The sequence below is a fragment of the Lepisosteus platostomus genome, chromosome 13 (genome assembly GCF_059453375.1).
Source record: "Lepisosteus platostomus isolate fLepPlt1 chromosome 13, fLepPlt1.hap1, whole genome shotgun sequence".
Lineage (NCBI taxonomy): Eukaryota > Metazoa > Chordata > Actinopteri > Semionotiformes > Lepisosteidae > Lepisosteus > Lepisosteus platostomus.
In genome coordinates, this window is record NC_142623.1 from 13,430,991 (window position 1) to 13,447,338 (window position 16,348).

Consider the following 16,348-nt stretch of genomic DNA (forward strand, 5'->3'; position numbering starts at 1 on the left):
CCCACTGCCCTCAGGCAAGAGATATAAGAGCATACGGACACTTACCACTAGATTCTTCAACAGCTTCTATCCACAAGCAGTGCGATTGGCGAACACTTTTAGCCATCCCCCTCGGACCACACCTACACCATCACCATCTACCTCTTTATGATTTCGTATTTATTGCACAACTCCAGTCATTGTTTACACATCTGCATTGTTTACACTCAAACTGTTTACTTGTTGTACGTTGTCTACTGTTTATTTGTATATTGTCTTGATGCACTGTCTGCACTTTGTGTTTCTACACTTCTTTTAACAATCGAGAGACTTTCTGTAAGTAAGAATTCCTTTGGACCAGTGCATGTACCACTTACATGTGGCAATAAAGTTCAAGTTCAAGCAGTGGGGCAGTAGAGTGTGGCACTGCCCTGTGGCCCCGGGGCAAGAGGGGCAGTAGAGAGTGGTGCTGCCCTGTGGCCCTGGTAAAGAGACAGCACTGGCATCAAGAGGGCAGTGGGGCAGTAGAGAGTAGCGCTGCCCTGGAGCCCAGGGGCAGAGACGGTACCAGCCCTTCTCGGGATGCAGGAAGTCAGGACCGGGCTGTCTGTTCCCGGCTCCCACCGCCCTGAGTGTAAAGAAGCGTCTCCCTGCAGCGTCCTTGTGTGCGCTCGTCCTCCACAAACAGGGCTGAGGACCAAAGAGATTCGGTTTCTTCTACCCGAGCAGCTCCGAGGCGGCTTTCTCTTATCGCGCAGCGCTCATTACCATATTTCCAGCCCCCTGACTCCTCGGGGAACAACCTGTTCCTCTTGCAGCGAGTGAGACAGTGTCTGCACGAAAGGTCTGGGCTGCGGCCACTGAGCTCAGCGGCGCGAGGACGCCGGTCCGGCCGGAGGAGTCGAGCGGGTTTGCCGCGCGAGGCGGGGAAATGTTCCGCGGTTTCGCCGAAACGTGTTTCTGTTCCATTGTGTCGCCGCGCGAGGGGGCGTGTTCCGCTGACTCACGTTCCAACCGGTTTTTTTTTTGTGAATGAAGAGAAAGAACCGCGTGGCCATATGTGGACTTCCAGGTGGACGGACAGGTGCTCGAACCACTCAGGAGGCAGGAAGCCCATTTGAGGCCAATGGGGCGCCTGCGGTGGGCGGGTCGACGGGGCCGCAATTGGAAAGCGTCGGAGCCGCGGCACGGTATTTGTTTTAAGATTTAAAGGGATCGTGACGCTGAAAGACAGAGGACGAGCACACACACACAAAAAAGTAAAGTTGACGCAAAACTTTGTTTTTTACGGGCTACCCGCGAGGAAGAGACGCTCGACAGCTCCAATCATCTCTGCTCACCTGCCTATGGACTGAGGCTGCAGAGCAAAGTCGTCCAGCGGGTCCCAGGGGAATGGACCAGCCGCCAGCGAAGCGGAGAAGCCTCGGTGCCGGTGCCGGTGTCGGTGTCGGGGTGTCATCGTCAGCACTGTGCGGAGAAGTCCAGTCCAGAGCCGGACACAGGCGGCGGGTGCAGTCGCTGATGGACCTCAGCGCGCAGAGAGTGGTGGAGAGCTGGACGTATGAACAGGTGAAGTTCTTAAAGCTTGGAGTTACTGCATTGAGATATTCCTTACTGTCCACCGCTTCCAGCCTGAGTGTCCAGTCAGTGTGTCTGTATGAACCCCTCTCTCTCAGTGCAGTGTTAATGTACTGGAGTGTCCAGTCAGTCAGTGTGTCTGTATGAACCCCTCTCTCTCAGTGCAGTGTTAATGTACTGTAGTGTCCAGTCAGTCAGTGTGTCTGTATGAACCCCTCTCTCTCAGTGCAGTGTTAATGTACTGTAGTGTCCAGTCAGTCAGTGTGTCTGTATGAACCCCTCTCTCTCAGTGCAGTGTTAATGTACTGTAGTGTCCAGTCAGTGTGTCTGTATGAACCCCTCTCTCTCAGTGCAGTGTTAATGTACTGTAGTGTCCAGTCAGTCAGTGTGTCTGTATGAACCCCTCTCTCTCAGTGCAGTGTTAATGTACTGTAGTGTCCAGTCAGTCAGTGTGTCTGTATGAACCCCTCTCTCTCAGTGCAGTGTTAATGTACTGTAGTGTCCAGTCAGTGTGTCTGTATGAACCTGTCTCTCTCAGTGCAGTGTTAATGTACTGTAGTGTCCAGTCAGTCAGTGTGTCTGTATGAACCCCTCTCTCTCAGTGCAGTGTTAATGTACTGTAGTGTCCAGTCAGTGTGTCTGTATGAACCCCTCTCTCTCAGTGCAGTGTTAATGTACTGTAGTGTCCAGTCAGTGTGTCTGTATGAACCCCTCTCTCTCAGTGCAGTGTTAATGTACTGTAGTGTCCAGTCAGTCAGTGTGTCTGTATGAACCCCTCTCTCTCAGTGCAGTGTTAATGTACTGGAGTGTCCAGTCAGTCAGTGTGTCTGTATGAACCCCTCTCTCTCAGTGCAGTGTTAATGTACTGTAGTGTCCAGTCAGTCAGTGTGTCTGTATGAACCCCTCTCTCTCAGTGCAGTGTTAATGTACTGTAGTGTCCAGTCAGTCAGTGTGTCTGTATGAACCCCTCTCTCTCAGGTGAAGGAGCAATTGTTCCGGGTCCCGGATGTGATCCGGAATCGGATTGTGTTCTGGTCATTCCCGCACAGCGAGAGGGAGATTCTGCTCTACTCCTCTCTGGGCGATGAGGCAGGGGGCTCCTTCCAGAGAGGGGTGCAGCTCCTGGAGACCCCCGGAGCCGTGCAGGACATCCTGCAAGTCGGTGAGTCCCATTTGGATACATTTCACCAGCGTTTATCCGCTATTCCCTTGTGGCTGTTTTCCGCACTGCCTTTTGGAATGTGTTGGGAACAGACCCTCTCAGTGGAGGGGATGGTACTGTAGGTAGTGCTCCCGCTGTTGCAGCTCTGTGCCTCTCCTGGCTTGTCCTGCAGTCTGGACCGTCCCTCTGACCTGCGCTGTGTCGGCCAGGTGTGCCAACACTGCTCTTAGGCGCAGGGCCTGACGTGTATGCTCGTGGCTCAGTGAGGGATTGGGGCTGGGATTCAACAGGTGGGCTCCAGTGCTACCAGTAGGTGTCCTACATACGCCAAGACTGCTCACGTGATGTGGTGCCAGGGGCGACGAAACTCTCCCAGTCTCTCCCTTCTGATCTCTCTTGCTGGGGCTGCTTTGTCGCTCAGTGTCTCCCCTCTTTGGTTGTAACTGTGCCCCAAGGCTCCAAATTCCTTTCTGGTTTCTGTTAGAGAAGAATGTAGAATCACAGCATTTTTGGGTCAGTGTCACAGTGTGGTACAGGAGCTGTAGAGCAGGGTGGGTGTGTGTGGGTCAGTGTCACAGTGTGGTACAGGAGCTGTAGAGCAGGGTGGGTGTGTGTGGGTCAGTGTCACAGTGTGGTACAGGAGCTGTAGAGCAGGGTGGGTGTGTGTGGGTCAGTGTCACAGTGTGGTACAGGAGCTGTAGAGCAGGGTGGGTGTGTGTGGTAAGTGTTACAGTGTGGTACAGGAGCTGTAGAGCAGGGTGGGTGTGTGTGGGTCAGTGTCACAGTGTGGTACAGGAGCAGGTGGGTTGTGTGGGTCAATGCGGTACAGGAACAGTAGGGTGTGTCTCTGTGGATCAGTGTTACAGCACGAAGTGGAGCCTCTGTGCTCTGACTGCAGGCAGGTGAGCTCCCAGGTGCGACAGTCGTGTCCCAGCTTGTCTTCGCCGAAACTCTGAGATCAGGTGGCAGGTGGCAGAACAGGACAGGCTCAGTCTCGCTCCCTCTCCCTCTCCCAGGATTCCTGCTCAGCGCCAGCATAAGGGAGTGCCCTGCGTGTCTGTCCTCGGACCCGAATCTCCGCCCCCCCGCGTGTGCGTGCGCGGGCGCGCGGGTCCTCCGCGTGTCGCTGGCGTTCGCCCAGCGCAGGGTCACCGCCGTGTCCTGCTCCTGCGGGGGGGATGCGTACTGTGCCCATGTGGTCGCTCTCCTGCTGTTCCGGCTGCGAGGGGGCGGGAGGGGGGTGCGCGGGCGGCCCCCCATCTCTGACACGCTGGCTCGCCTGAGCCGAGCCCAGCTTCAGAAACTGGCCCAGCACCTCATCGCCCAGAACCCCCCCTCGCTGGTGCCCGCGGCCCAGGAGCTGGCGGAGCAGCTGCAGGAAGAGGGGCGCCCTGGTGAGTCCGTGTCCGCGTGCGTCCTCGTCTCTCTGCGCTGCTGTGGGCGTTGGGGTGACGTGTGTTTGACCCTGCGGTGTGGCCCCAGGAGCGCCGGACCCCACAGCCGGACTGGGCCCAAAGGGAGACGGCCGCTGGGCTCTGCAGGAGGACCAGCTGAGACAGAGGCTCAGAAGAGTCGTCAAGGCCTCGGTCAGCAGCAGAGGACTGCAATCCAGCTGCGCACACATCTCGGCGCTGATTCGCACGGTACGGACCTGACAGGGAGGGGCAGGGAGTCTGTCTGTGTCTCATCTCTCCTGGTCTGCGCAGGTGCAGGAGGGGCAGGGAGTCTGTCTGTGTCTCATCTCTCCTGGTCTGCGCAGGTGGAGGGACAGGGAGTCTGTCTGTGTCTCATCTCTCCTGGTCTGCGCAGGTGCAGGAGGGGCAGGGAGTCTGTCTGTGTCTCATCTCTCCTGGTCTGCGCAGGTGCAGGAGGGGCAGGGAGTCTGTCTGTGTCTCATCTCTCCTGGTCTGCGCAGGTGCAGGAGGGGCAGGGAGTCTGTCTGTGTCTCATCTCTCCTGGTCTGCGCAGGTGGAGGGGCAGGGAGTCTGTCTGTGTCTCATCTCTCCTGGTCTGCGCAGGTGGAGGGGCAGGGAGTCTGTCTGTGTCTCATCTCTCCTGATCTGCGCAGGTGCAGGAGGGGCAGGGAGTCTGTCTGTGTCTCATCTCTCCTGGTCTGCGCAGGTGCAGGAGGGGCAGGGAGTCTGTCTGTGTCTCATCTCTCCTGATCTGCGCAGGTGCGGGAGATGCTCAGGTGCCGGGACAGTAACGGACCGCGGGTTCTGGCTGTGCTGACAGGAGAGCTGGTTCTGGGGTGCTGGGGCAGCTCGGGGGCGCTGAGCCCCTTCGTGACAGAACTGTGGGAGCAGCTGGGTGAGTGAGAGAGCCGGAGCGGAGAGTATAACAGCGCCCGTCCGTCCGTCTGCTGGGCTGCGTCCAGCAGTGTCTTACCAGTCTCGGCCTCTGTTTCCCTCCAGCCTCTCTGTGGGTCAGCGTGGTGCTCAGTCCCTGGACCGGGCCGGACCAGCGTGCTCACTGGCTGGGCCTGCTGCAGAACTGGAACCAAGATCAGGCCACCCCGCTGGAGGAGGGGAACCATATAGCTGACGCACGGGGCTCCCAGGTCACAGGTACGCACCCCGACGGCCTTCCTTCCTGCGTGTGTGCTGCTGCTGCCTGCGCCTGTCGGCCTGCTGCTTACCTCCCACCTCCCTCCCTCCCCCTCAGCCCGGCGCTCAGTGCTGTGGCCGGCCCTACAGTGTGGGGGGCTCCAGTGGACGGCCCCCGAGCTCCAGAGAGTCCTGCGGGGTGACCAGGGGGCGCAGGGGGCACCGGCGTGGGCGGGAGAGCCCCTGCCCCTGGTGTGTGCGCGCATCAGCGCCCTGCGACGTCATGGATACGGGGAGGAGGCTCTGCGGCTGGGGCTGGCCGTCGTCAGCGCGCTGAGACTGGAGAGGCGCAGGGTGTCCGAAGGGCTCCGACCGGCCAGAGAAGGTGGGACAGCGAGATGGTTTGCATTCTATTTGGGAGCCATAGGCTTTGTTATCTGTGGCTCGGGTGAGGGAGTTAGATGTGCGCTGTAAGAGGTCTCTGGCTCCTCCTCCCACAGGATCTCCACAGGACCTTGTGACCCAGGCAGCCAATCCTGAAGGGTGGGTGGGGCATCCACTGGATCCCATTGGCTGCTTGTTTGACACCTTCCTGGAGGCGTGTCACGTGAATGAGGATGGCCACGCCCCTTGTCCTGGTAGGAGACAGCCCTGGCCTGTGTGCGTGGTGATGTCAGTAAAGATGTTTTAATTGAACTGGACACACAGACATGTAGACAGTTTGCAAGCTACATACCTTCTCTCCACCTCGCCCCCTTCCTCACCTCTTCCCTTTGCTTCCCCTCCCCTCCTCTCTCCCACATTCCTGCTGTTTCTCAGGCACTGTGCCCGCGGCAGGCGGGTTGCGCGACTCGGGCGAGTGCAGCGTGTGCGTGGCAGTGGAGGTGGCACTGTGGGGGCTCGGCCAGCAGAGGGCGCTGCCCGTGGGGCGGGGGTCCCAGGACCGGGCTGTGAGATGTGAGGAGAGGCTGATCTCCCGGCTCGTCCAGATTCCTCTCACTGACCCAGTCATCGCCACCCTGCGGAGAGAGAGTGCCGCCCTGCTGGAGGGTAAGAGGGAGGACAAACATCATCATCATCACTTCCAGTATCCAGTCAGCCAGTCTGTCAGTATTAATCCTTCTCTCTATCTTCAGGGGGGGTGCTCAGTGCACTAGGGGAGGTGGTACCCCAGGATACAGTGCCCATGCACTCTCTAGCACGATACCTGCTGGGTGCCCTGGTGCCCCATGACCCCGAACTGGCTTTCCGGGTGGCACTAAGGGCCATGAGGTACGACTGGAAATGCACAAAACCGATGTCGATGCCCATCTCTGTGCTTGGCAGGATGCCTGCGCTGGAGTCTGGGTGTTGATGCCAGAGTGTGTCTGTGTATTGGGTGGGACGCCTGTGCTGGAGTCTGGGTGTTGGGCAGAACACCTGTGCTGGAGTCTGGGTGTTGATGCCAGAGTGTGTCTGTGTGTTGGGCGGGACGCCTGTGCTGGAGTCTGGGTGTTGATGCCCGAGTGTGTCTGTGTGTTGGGGGGGACGCCTGTGCTGGAGTCTGGGTGTTGATGCCCGAGTGTGTCTGGGTGTTGGGCAGGACGCCTGTGCTGGAGTCTGGGTGTTGATGCCCGAGTGTGTCTGGGTGTTGGGCAGGACGCCTGTGCTGGAGTCTGGGTGTTGATGCCCGAGTGTGTCTGTGTGTTGGGCGGGACGCCTGTGCTGGAGTCTGGGTGTTGATGCCCAAGTGTGTCTGTGTGTTGGGTGGGACGCCTGTGGAGTCTGGGTGTTGATGCCTGTGTGTGTCTGTGTGTTGGGCGGGACGCCTGTGCTGGAGTCTGGGTGTTGGGCAGGACGCCTGTGCTGGAGTCTGGGTGTTGATGCCCGTGTGTGTCTGTGTGTTGGGCAGAACGCCTGTGCTGGAGTCTGGGTGTTGATGCCAGAGTGTGTCTGTGTGTTGGGGGGGACGCCTGTGCTGGAGTCTGGGTGTTGATGCCTGTGTGTGTCTGTGTGTTGGGTGGGGCGCCTGTGCTGGAGTCTGGGTGTTGGGCAGAACGCCTGTGCTGGAGTCTGGGTGTTGATGCCAGAGTGTGTCTGTGTGTTGGGGGGGACGCCTGTGCTGGAGTCTTGGTGTTGATGCCAGAGTGTGTCTGTGTGTTGGGGGGGACGCCTGTGCTGGAGTCTTGGTGTTGATGCCCGTGTGTGTCTGTGTGTTGGGCAGAACGCCTGTGCTGGAGTCTGGGTGTTGATGCCAGAGTGTGTCTGTGTGTTGGGGGGGACGCCTGTGCTGGAGTCTGGGTGTTGATGCCAGAGTGTGTCTGTGTGTTGGGGGGGACGCCTGTGCTGGAGTCTGGGTGTTGATGCCCGTGTGTGTCTGTGTGTTGGGGGGGACGCCTGTGCTGGAGTCTGGGTGTTGATGCCCGAGTGTGTCTGGGTGTTGGGCAGGACGCCTGTGCTGGAGTCTGGGTGTTGATGCCCGTGTGTGTCTGTGTGTTAGATGGGACGCCTGTGCTGGAGTCTGGGTGTTGATGCCTGTGTGTGTCTGTGTGTTAGGTGGGACGCCTGTGCTGGAGTCTGGGTGTTGATGCCTGTGTGTGTCTGTGTGTTAGGGGGGACGCCTGTGCTGGAGTCTGGGTGTTGATGCCCGAGTGTGTCTGTGTGTTGGGGGGGATGCCTGTGCTGGAGTCTGGGTGTTGATGCCCGAGTGTGTCTGTGTGTTGGGCAGGACGCCTGTGCTGGAGTCTGGGTGTTGATGCCCGAGTGTGTCTGTGTGTTGGGCAGGACGCCTGTGCTGGAGTCTGGGTGTTGATGCCCGAGTGTGTCTGTGTGTTGGGTGGGACGCCTGTGGAGTCTGGGTGTTGATGCCTGTGTGTGTCTGTGTGTTGGGGGGGATGCCTGTGCTGGAGTCTGGGTGTTGGGCAGGACGCCTGTGCTGGAGTCTGGGTGTTGATGCCCGAGTGTGTCTGTGTGTTGGGTGGGACGCCTGTGGAGTCTGGGTGTTGATGCCTGTGTGTGTCTGGGTGTTGGGCAGGACGCCTGTGCTGGAGTCTGGGTGTTGATGCCCGAGTGTGTCTGTGTGTTGGGTGGGACGCCTGTGGAGTCTGGGTGTTGATGCCTGTGTGTGTCTGTGTGTTGGGCGGGACGCCTGTGCTGGAGTCTGGGTGTTGATGCCAGAGTGTGTCTGTGTGTTAGATGGGACGCCTGTGCTGGAGTCTGGGTGTTGATGCCCGAGTGTGTCTGTGTGTTGGGTGGGACACCTGTGCTGGAGTCTGGGTGTTGGGCAGGACGCCTGTGCTGGAGTCTGGGTGTTGATGCCCGAGTGTTTCTGTGTGTTGGGGGGACGCCTGTGCTGGAGTCTGGGTGTTGATGCCTGTGTGTGTCTGTGTGTTTGGGGGGACGCCTGTGCTGGAGTCTGGGTGTTGATGCCCGAGTGTGTCTGTGTGTTGGGGGGACGCCTGTGCTGGAGTCTGGGTGTTGATGCCTGTGTGTGTCTGTGTGTTGGGGGGGACGCCTGTGCTGGAGTCTGGGTGTTGATGCCCGAGTGTGTCTGTGTGTTGGGGGGGACGCCTGTGCTGGAGTCTGGGTGTTGATGCCCGAGTGTGTCTGTGTGTTGGGGGGGACGCCTGTGCTGGAGTCTGGGTGTTGATGCCCGAGTGTGTCTGTGTGTTGGGGGGACGCCTGTGCTGGAGTCTGGGTGTTGATGCCCGAGTGTGTCTGTGTGTTGGGGGGACGCCTGTGCTGGAGTCTGGGTGTTGATGCCTGTGTGTGTCTGTGTGTTGGGGGGGACGCCTGTGCTGGAGTCTGGGTGTTGATGCCCGTGTGTGTCTTTGTGTTAGGGGGGACGCCTGTGCTGGAGTCTGGGTGTTGATGCCTGTGTGTGTCTGTGTGTTGGGCGGGACGCCTGTGCTGGAGTCTGGGTGTTGATGCCCGTGTGTGTCTGTGTGTTGGGTGGGACGCCTGTGGAGTCTGGGTGTTGATGCCCGTCTGTGTCTATGTGCTTGGCAGGATGCCCATGCTGGAGTCCCCGCTAGCCTCTGGTGACCCCTTGTTGTCCCCCAGTCATGTGCCCGGCTGGTTTGTGCTGGGTCACCTGGAGACACGGCAGTGTGAGCTTGCTGCCTTGCTGCTGACCACAGCTAAAGGTCAGTACTGTGCTGTCCCACACCCTGACCACTGTCTCTCTCTCTCAGGGCTGTATGGAATAACTGTGCTGACTCTCCTTTCTATACTGACTCTCCGATTGACTGAACGGCACTATGACTATGACTCTCTATCACTGACATGTATGCCTTGACCGCTGCACTCTGACCTGACGTTGCTGACCTCTGCACCTTAACCTCTGCACTCTCACCGGTAGACAGTGATTGGCTCACCTTGACCTCTGCGCTCTGACCCTTGCACTCTCATCTGGAGACACTGACTGGCTCCCCTTGACCTCTGCACATTGACCCCTGCACTCTCACCCGGAGACACTGACTGGCTCCCCTTGACCTCTGCACTCTGACCCCGGCATGGTACTGGCACTCCCAGCTGAGCAGGCGCCTCACTCTGATGTCCGTCTCCCCAGGCGATGAGGCGCGACTGCGGGTCGTCCTGGACTCCATCCTCCAGCACGTCCACTCCGCACTGCTGCTCCACAAACTGGCTCGCGACGCCGCCACAGTCGGGGCCCCCCCTGAGGCCCCGGCTCACGGGCAGCGCCCTCTGCTGGCTGTGGCCTTGGAGCTGGGGGTCGAGGCAGCGCGAAGAACTCGGGGCTCCAGGAGCCAGAGACGCAAAGAGATGGTGACCTGGCTGGCGGAGTGCGCTGCCCAGAACGGTCAGTCATTCCTCTGCAGGCTCTCTCTCTCTCTCTCTCTCTCTCTCTCGGGGCTGTCTGGAATAACTGTGCTAACTCTCCAGTCTCTCTCTCTCAGGGCTGCCTGCTCTCCTCCTCCTGATGCAGGACTGGGAGTCTCTCCTCACACCTCAGGAGGCCGTGACCCTGCTGGTGCCTGGTGCCCTCTCCACAGGGCCGGGGCTCAGCCCGGGTGAGCTCAGCCAGCTGGCAGGCTGCGCAAGAACGGTGGCGCTGGAGTGCCTGGCGTGGGACCCCCTGACCTGCACGCTGCCCTCCCTCACGCTGTGCCAGGGCGACGCCACTGCCCTGGACGCCGCCTACCGCATCGTGGTGGGAGCAGCGCGCGGCAGCCAGAGCAGTGCCAGTCTGTTCTCCGCCGCCCGCTTCCTGGAGCGCCAGGGCCTGCCCCGCCGGGCCTGCACGCTGGCCACCATGGCGCTGGCCCGCCTCTGCATCGGCGCCGACGCGGACGGGCACCCCGCCGTCCCCGACGTGCTCTGGGCCGTGGGCCTGGCGCGCTCGCTGGGCGCGGCGGAGCTGGCGGGCGCGGCGGGAGCGCTGGTGGGCGCGGTGCGCTGTGCGCCGGTGCTGTCCGAGGTCCTGCAGCTGTGCGGCCCGCCGGCGGACCACCGGGGCACGGGCCTCGCCTCCTGCCTCCGGCTCCTGGCGCGGGCGGCACAGCGGGCGTACGCGGGGGCGGTCCGCGCCCGCCTGGCCGCCGGGGGCGTGCGCCGCTATGGCGAGGTCCTGCGCCTGCTCTCCCTCGCCCGCCCCGCCTTCCTCGCCACGCCCGGCGGGCACCAGCACTTCGCCAGCTTCCTGCAGGAGCTGCGAGACAGCAATCCGGGCAAGAAGAAACTGCTACTGCTGCTGAGGGAGAGGTTCGGCTAGAGAGAGGAGAGGGGAGAGGGGAGAGGGGAGAGGGAGAGAGAGGAGAGGGGAGAGAGAGGAGAGAGGAGAGGAGCAAGGGAGAGGGAGAGAGAGGAGAGAGGAGAGAGGAGAGAGGAGAGAGGAGAGAGGAGAGAGGAGAGAGGAGAGAGGAGAGAGGAGAGGGGAGAGGGGAGAGGGGAGAGGAGCAAGGGAGAGAGAGAGAGGAGCAAGGGAGAGAGAGGGGAGAGAGGAGAGGGGAGAGGAGCAAGGGAGAGAGGAGAGGGGAGAGAGGGGAGAGGGGAGAGGAGCAAGGGAGAGAGGGGAGAGGAGCAAGGGAGAGAGAGGGGAGAGAGGAGAGGGGAGAGGAGCAAGGGAGAGAGGAGAGGGGAGAGAGTGGAGAGGGGAGAGGAGCAAGGGAGAGAGAGAGAGGAGAGAGTGGAGAGGGGAGAGGAGCAAGGGAGAGAGAGAGGAGAGGGGAGAGGAGCAAGGGAGGGGAAGAGAGAGAGAGGAGAGAGGAAAGGAGCAAGGGAGAGAGAGAGGAGAGGAGAGAGAGTGGAGAGGGGAAAGGAGCAAGGGAGAGAGAGAGGAGAGGGGAGAGAGTGGAGAGGGGAAAGGAGCAAGTCAGAGGGGGTGAGAGAGAGGAGAGGGGAGAGGAGCAAGGGAGAAACAGGGAGAGGAGAGGGGAAAGGAGCAGGGGGAGAGGGGAGAGAGAGGGGGCGGAGAGAGAAGAGGGGACAGAGAGGAGGGATAGAGTGGTTCGGGGGAGAAGGAGGAGGGAGAGGACAGAAAGCCGAGGTCAGACGGCTGAACAGAAGCTGAGCTGTGAAACAGAGTTTTTATTTTTTAGTTGCGGTTCTTGTTGTTGTTGAGTTTTGTGTTGGTGGTGATGAAGAACGGAGGGAAGAGCTGTACATGACGAGGACAGCTGAGGGAGTTCACTGAGGAGGAGGAGGAGGGGGTGACAAGTAGCATCTCAGTTGTCCAGAAAGTGCAGCCCAGTAATCTCTACTTTTGTTGTATTTTATCTTTGTTCATGTATTTATTTGATCAAGTGGATGATTTCTTTAGGACTTTTATTTATTTTCTAACCCTGCCGGGTCTCCTGTCTTCCCGCACGAAGGACTTGCACATGAAGGACCCCTGATCTTGAAATAAAGCGGTGAAGAGCAGTTCGAGCTTTGGTGGTTTCTTGCGGGGGGGCCCGGGTCGGCAGTGGCGCCCGCGGCCGCCCCCTGGCGGTGAAACAGCGGCGTAGCTGCGGTCGAGCACAGGCTGATACCGGGCGCGGGAGTCCTGGCGAAGCGGGTCAGAAATCCGGCAGCTGAGCGAAGCAGAGATGCCGGCACTCAGGGAGGGAAGCTCGGAGACTCTTTAAGAGCAGCAGAGAGGTGCAGGGCTGGTCTTGAACAGCCAGCTCCCGGGGAGACGGGGGAGAGCGGGGAGACGGGCGGGGAGCAGGACCACGCATCTCCCGCCGGGGGGCTCGTCCTGGCGCGCTGCGAGAGCGGGGGTACAGTCGGGGAGCAGTCCTCACTCCTGCGCCCGTGGGCAGCGATTCCCCAAAGAGTTTAAAGAAATGAAAAATTCTTACAGATTTGTTTTTTGCCAATAACGATACAAGACAAACATTCAAACATGTTGAAGAAAAAAAAAACAAATCGGATAACACGGAAAATAGGTACACTCTTTCACCCCAAAAAGTCAAACGGAATCGGACATGTTTCAAACACTTGGAAACGAGGGCAGTGGATGATTTAGACTTCTGAATTAGAGCTAGATAAAGGAATCTGAGGCGGGGATTTGAAGAGTCCTTTAATAATCAAGGGAAGGGAGCGTTTCCAAAAAAAGATCGAGAAAAAACACAGAATAATGTTTTTCCAGAGATAATTACAAACCTAACCACCACAACAGAGTTGAAGTAATACTGCATTTCAATCGTACTGCATACATGTTGATAGAGAGAGCAGCACCGAACCAATGGGTACTGTGGCTCTACTATCGAAAAGATTCATTTTGAAAAGATGTTCTTTTTCCGTATTACATCTTAAAACGTGTAATAAAATATCAAACTCCTTCAATCTGGCATTCACACGGAAATGCTAAAAGATCAAGTTAAGCAGAAAACAGAAGAGGCCGCAGCCCGGTGCGCGCGCCTTTAAAAACCACAAACAATTTGAGCGCGACAGATAACGGTCCTGTGCTGGTGTGTCTTTATTTTACTGAGGAGGCTGGGGATGCAGACCTGAGCGACGAGCTGTACACGACGACGAAAACCCGCCGTTTTCCTGAATTATCGCTTCCTTAATTCATGGTTTGACTGGGATTCCAGTCTTTCACTGGCTCGAGGCCCGCGGAGGTTCGGCTCGTGTGTCGGCACCTGCCCCTGCAATTCGCCCCTGCCGCCACCAGAGGCCGCCCTCGGCTTGTGTGCGGGGTATCACCGTGCTGGTTGAGCAGCGATGTCGGCTGGGCCCGTCCTCGATTTCCGCCAGTTTCACTTTATAATGTGTGATGTGTGCGTGCAGCGCGGCACAGAGCTTGACCGGGCTCCAGCCTGTGGCACCCCGACAGTTTCTCACACTGCCTTCACAATCAAACAGGCGGTTTCCCTTCGGGAGGGACAGGGGTTACTGTCTTTGTGGGGACATTTACTGCCCCACTCTGATAGTCGTACAAGCCCCCCTCCTTACAACCAACAGCCCCCAAAGCCAGAGGCACATCTTTACACAAAGGTTTGTGGGGGAGTGGAACAGGGTGCCCAGACATGATGTTGATGTCGATACCCAGGAAACGTCTGGAGCAGATCGACTGGTTTCTAAGCAGCACAACATGTCCCTCTGGTCCAAACGGGCCAGATGATCTCCTCTCGTCTGTGACTTCATGATGTTCTCATCCTAACAACCTGGTTTCTACAGCACCTGTCATCCCACTTTCCACTGCAGGGGTCCGGCCTCACAGGTCAGGCAGGACAGAGGAACTGCTGACCAGGCTGTTAGGAGGGACTCTAGTCCTGAGCGACACTGTCTTGTTTGTGCTGGCTCCCTTGTGTGCTTGGTGTTGTGTCTCATGCACACAGCTCTGTTCTGTTTCTGCCTGTTTCCTGTTTAAATACGGTGAGTACAAATGTTCACACGGGGTGCTGGGGGAACAGAGAACCCATTTCCATTGTCAACGAGGGCCAGGGTGCCAGGATCTCCACTGTCCACCAGGGGGCACTGCACCTACAGCTGTCTATGTCCACTGGAGTGTCTTCCCCAAATTCCTACTTCCACGTGGAGTAGATTCCAGTTTTCTCAGCTCCCACTATCTGTTTAGCTCGCATGCCGCCTGTGTCTGCAGCTGCCTTGGGCTTTGATGACATCACATCCTGTCTGTAGTCAAGGAGCTGCGTGTTTTCTGCGAAGGAGAGGAAGTGGCCCGCTGGGCGGCCGCGTTCCTGGAAAGCCGAGCTGTCGCCCGTCACCCCCCCAGTCTCCATGGCGACACACCCAGATAACAGCAGCGTGAGGAAGGGGGATGGGGGGACAGCAGGCTGCTGATGCTGTTTGTCTCATCGGTTTCACCGCCCCCCTCTGTGTCCTGCTCCAGGCTCTGTAACAGGCCCTGTGCTCTGTGCTCTGTCTGTACCACGCCCTGTGCTCTGTGCTCTGTGCTCTGTCTGTACCACGCCCTGTGCTCTGTGCTTTGGGCTCTGTACCCTGTGCTCTGTGCTCTGTCTGTACCAGGCCCTGTGGTGCATTCAGGCTGTGTAGTGCAGTGCTGTAGCTATGTAGAGACAGTATAACATCACTTAACCCTTTACAATTTCTTGCATTAGGAATTTTTCACATACCCCAGCTTGCTCTCCATGAGACACACAGACAGGGAGAGAAGCTTGGAGTCAGAGCGCAGGGTCAGCCATTGTACAGCCCCTGGAGCAGTTGGGGTTAAGGGCCTTGCTCAGGGGCCCAGAGAAGTAGAACTCCTCTACCGGCTGCGGGATTTGAACCAGCAACCTTCCAGCAACAGGCGCAGATCCTTAGCCACAGAGCCACTGCTCTGCCCCCATAGTATTCAGGCTGTGTAGTACAGTGCTGTAGCTATGCAGAGACAATACAGTTCAATACTGTTCAGTATACATGCGACAGCTCTATCTAAGCAGCAATTACAGTAAGTTGTCGCGTCTGGCTCCTGTCTGACCAGCTGTGTGCGTCATTGTTTTTGTGTGTGTGTGTGCGAGTGCCAGGAGCCGACAGTGGTGATGTCCCTGCACGCTCTTATCGTCCCTGTTGTTACCTGTTTTGTTGCCACGGCGACAGCTGCTGGCGGCAGGGCTTTATAAACCTGCAGAGGTGGAGCCAGGTGTGAGCGAGCGAGAGAGGCCCGAAACCTCCCCCCTCCTCTTGGAAACAGGAAGTGGCGCAGGCTGAGAGCTGTGTTTGTCACCATGGCAACAGCGCGGCAGCTGCAAACATCCTGCTGCCGCGGAAACATCAGTGACATCATCGACACGAGGGCACAATCAGTGCACACACCTGCAGCAGGCTGGAGCACCACGCAGCAGTAAACATGAATGAGACGAGCTGCACAGCGTCGCATGGTTATTCTCCAGCACGGGTTCGAGACACTGGACCCCACAGACACCACTGACAGCCTGGTCTGATGTGAGTGTGTGTGAGCACGAGCTCGGGTTCAAGACACTGGTCCCCACAGACACACAGTCTGGTCTGGTGTGAGTGTGAGTGTGTGTGAGAGAGCAAGAGCTCGAGTTCGAGACACTGGTCCCCACAGACACCACTGACAGCCTGGTCTGGTGTGAGTGTGTGTGAGAGAGCAAGAGCTCGGGTTCGAGACACTGGACCCCACTGACACCACTGACAGCCTGGTCTGCTGTGAGTGTGTGTGAGCACGAGCTCGGGTTCGAGACACTGGTCCCCACAGACACACAGTCTGGTCTGGTGTGAGTGTGTGTGAGAGAGCAAGAGCTCGGGTTCGAGACACTGGACCCCACTGACACCACTGACAGCCTGGTCTGCTGTGAGTGTGTGTGAGCACGAGCTCGGGTTCGAGACACTGGTCCCCACAGACACACAGTCTGGTCTGGTGTGAGTGTGTGTGAGAGAGCAAGAGCTCGGGTTCGAGACACTGGACCCCACAGTCACAACTGACAGCCTGGTCTGGTGTGAGTGTGTGTGTGAGCAGGAGCTCGGGTTCGAGACACTGGACCCCATGTGCAAGTACTGTAGTTGAATCTGAGCCTGTGTCGCAGTGGCAACATGCCAATGGCATACTACATGCAGGGCCCAGGATTGACACCAGGGGGCACTATCACATGGGCTCTGTGTGTGGCGTACACACACAGACGGTCCTGTGGCAACCTGCATCCATTATCGGCATCCACCACTGTCTGAG

The 16,348-nt window shown here is 58.4% G+C and overlaps 1 protein-coding gene across 1 annotated transcript; it reads left to right on the forward strand.

Moving 5' to 3' along the window:
• Positions 1-719: 719 nt before the first annotated feature.
• On the forward strand, positions 720-11,038 carry LOC148649962 (zinc finger SWIM domain-containing protein 4-like). Its single transcript, XM_088603229.1, has 13 exons — positions 720-1,548; positions 2,536-2,719; positions 3,736-4,113; positions 4,202-4,362; positions 4,894-5,029; positions 5,134-5,286; positions 5,384-5,650; positions 5,766-5,903; positions 6,085-6,315; positions 6,402-6,537; positions 9,253-9,389; positions 9,815-10,066; positions 10,164-11,038. Exons 1-13 carry the CDS (start codon positions 1,372-1,374, stop codon positions 10,976-10,978), a joined length of 3,165 nt encoding a protein of 1,054 aa, XP_088459355.1. The 5' UTR covers positions 720-1,371; the 3' UTR covers positions 10,979-11,038.
• The last annotated feature ends 5,310 nt before the right edge of the window (positions 11,039-16,348 follow it).

Excerpts from the sequence above, each read along its gene's own strand:
- LOC148649962 (XM_088603229.1), top strand. The coding sequence starts at position 1,372 with ATGGACCAGCCGCCAGCGAAGCGGAGAAGCCTCGGTGCCGGTGCCGGT. Across the intron at positions 5,030-5,133 it reads AGAACTGTGGGAGCAGCTGG|CCTCTCTGTGGGTCAGCGTG; the intron begins GTGAGTGAGAGA and ends GTTTCCCTCCAG. Across the intron at positions 6,538-9,252 it reads GTGGCACTAAGGGCCATGAG|GATGCCCATGCTGGAGTCCC; the intron begins GTACGACTGGAA and ends TGTGCTTGGCAG.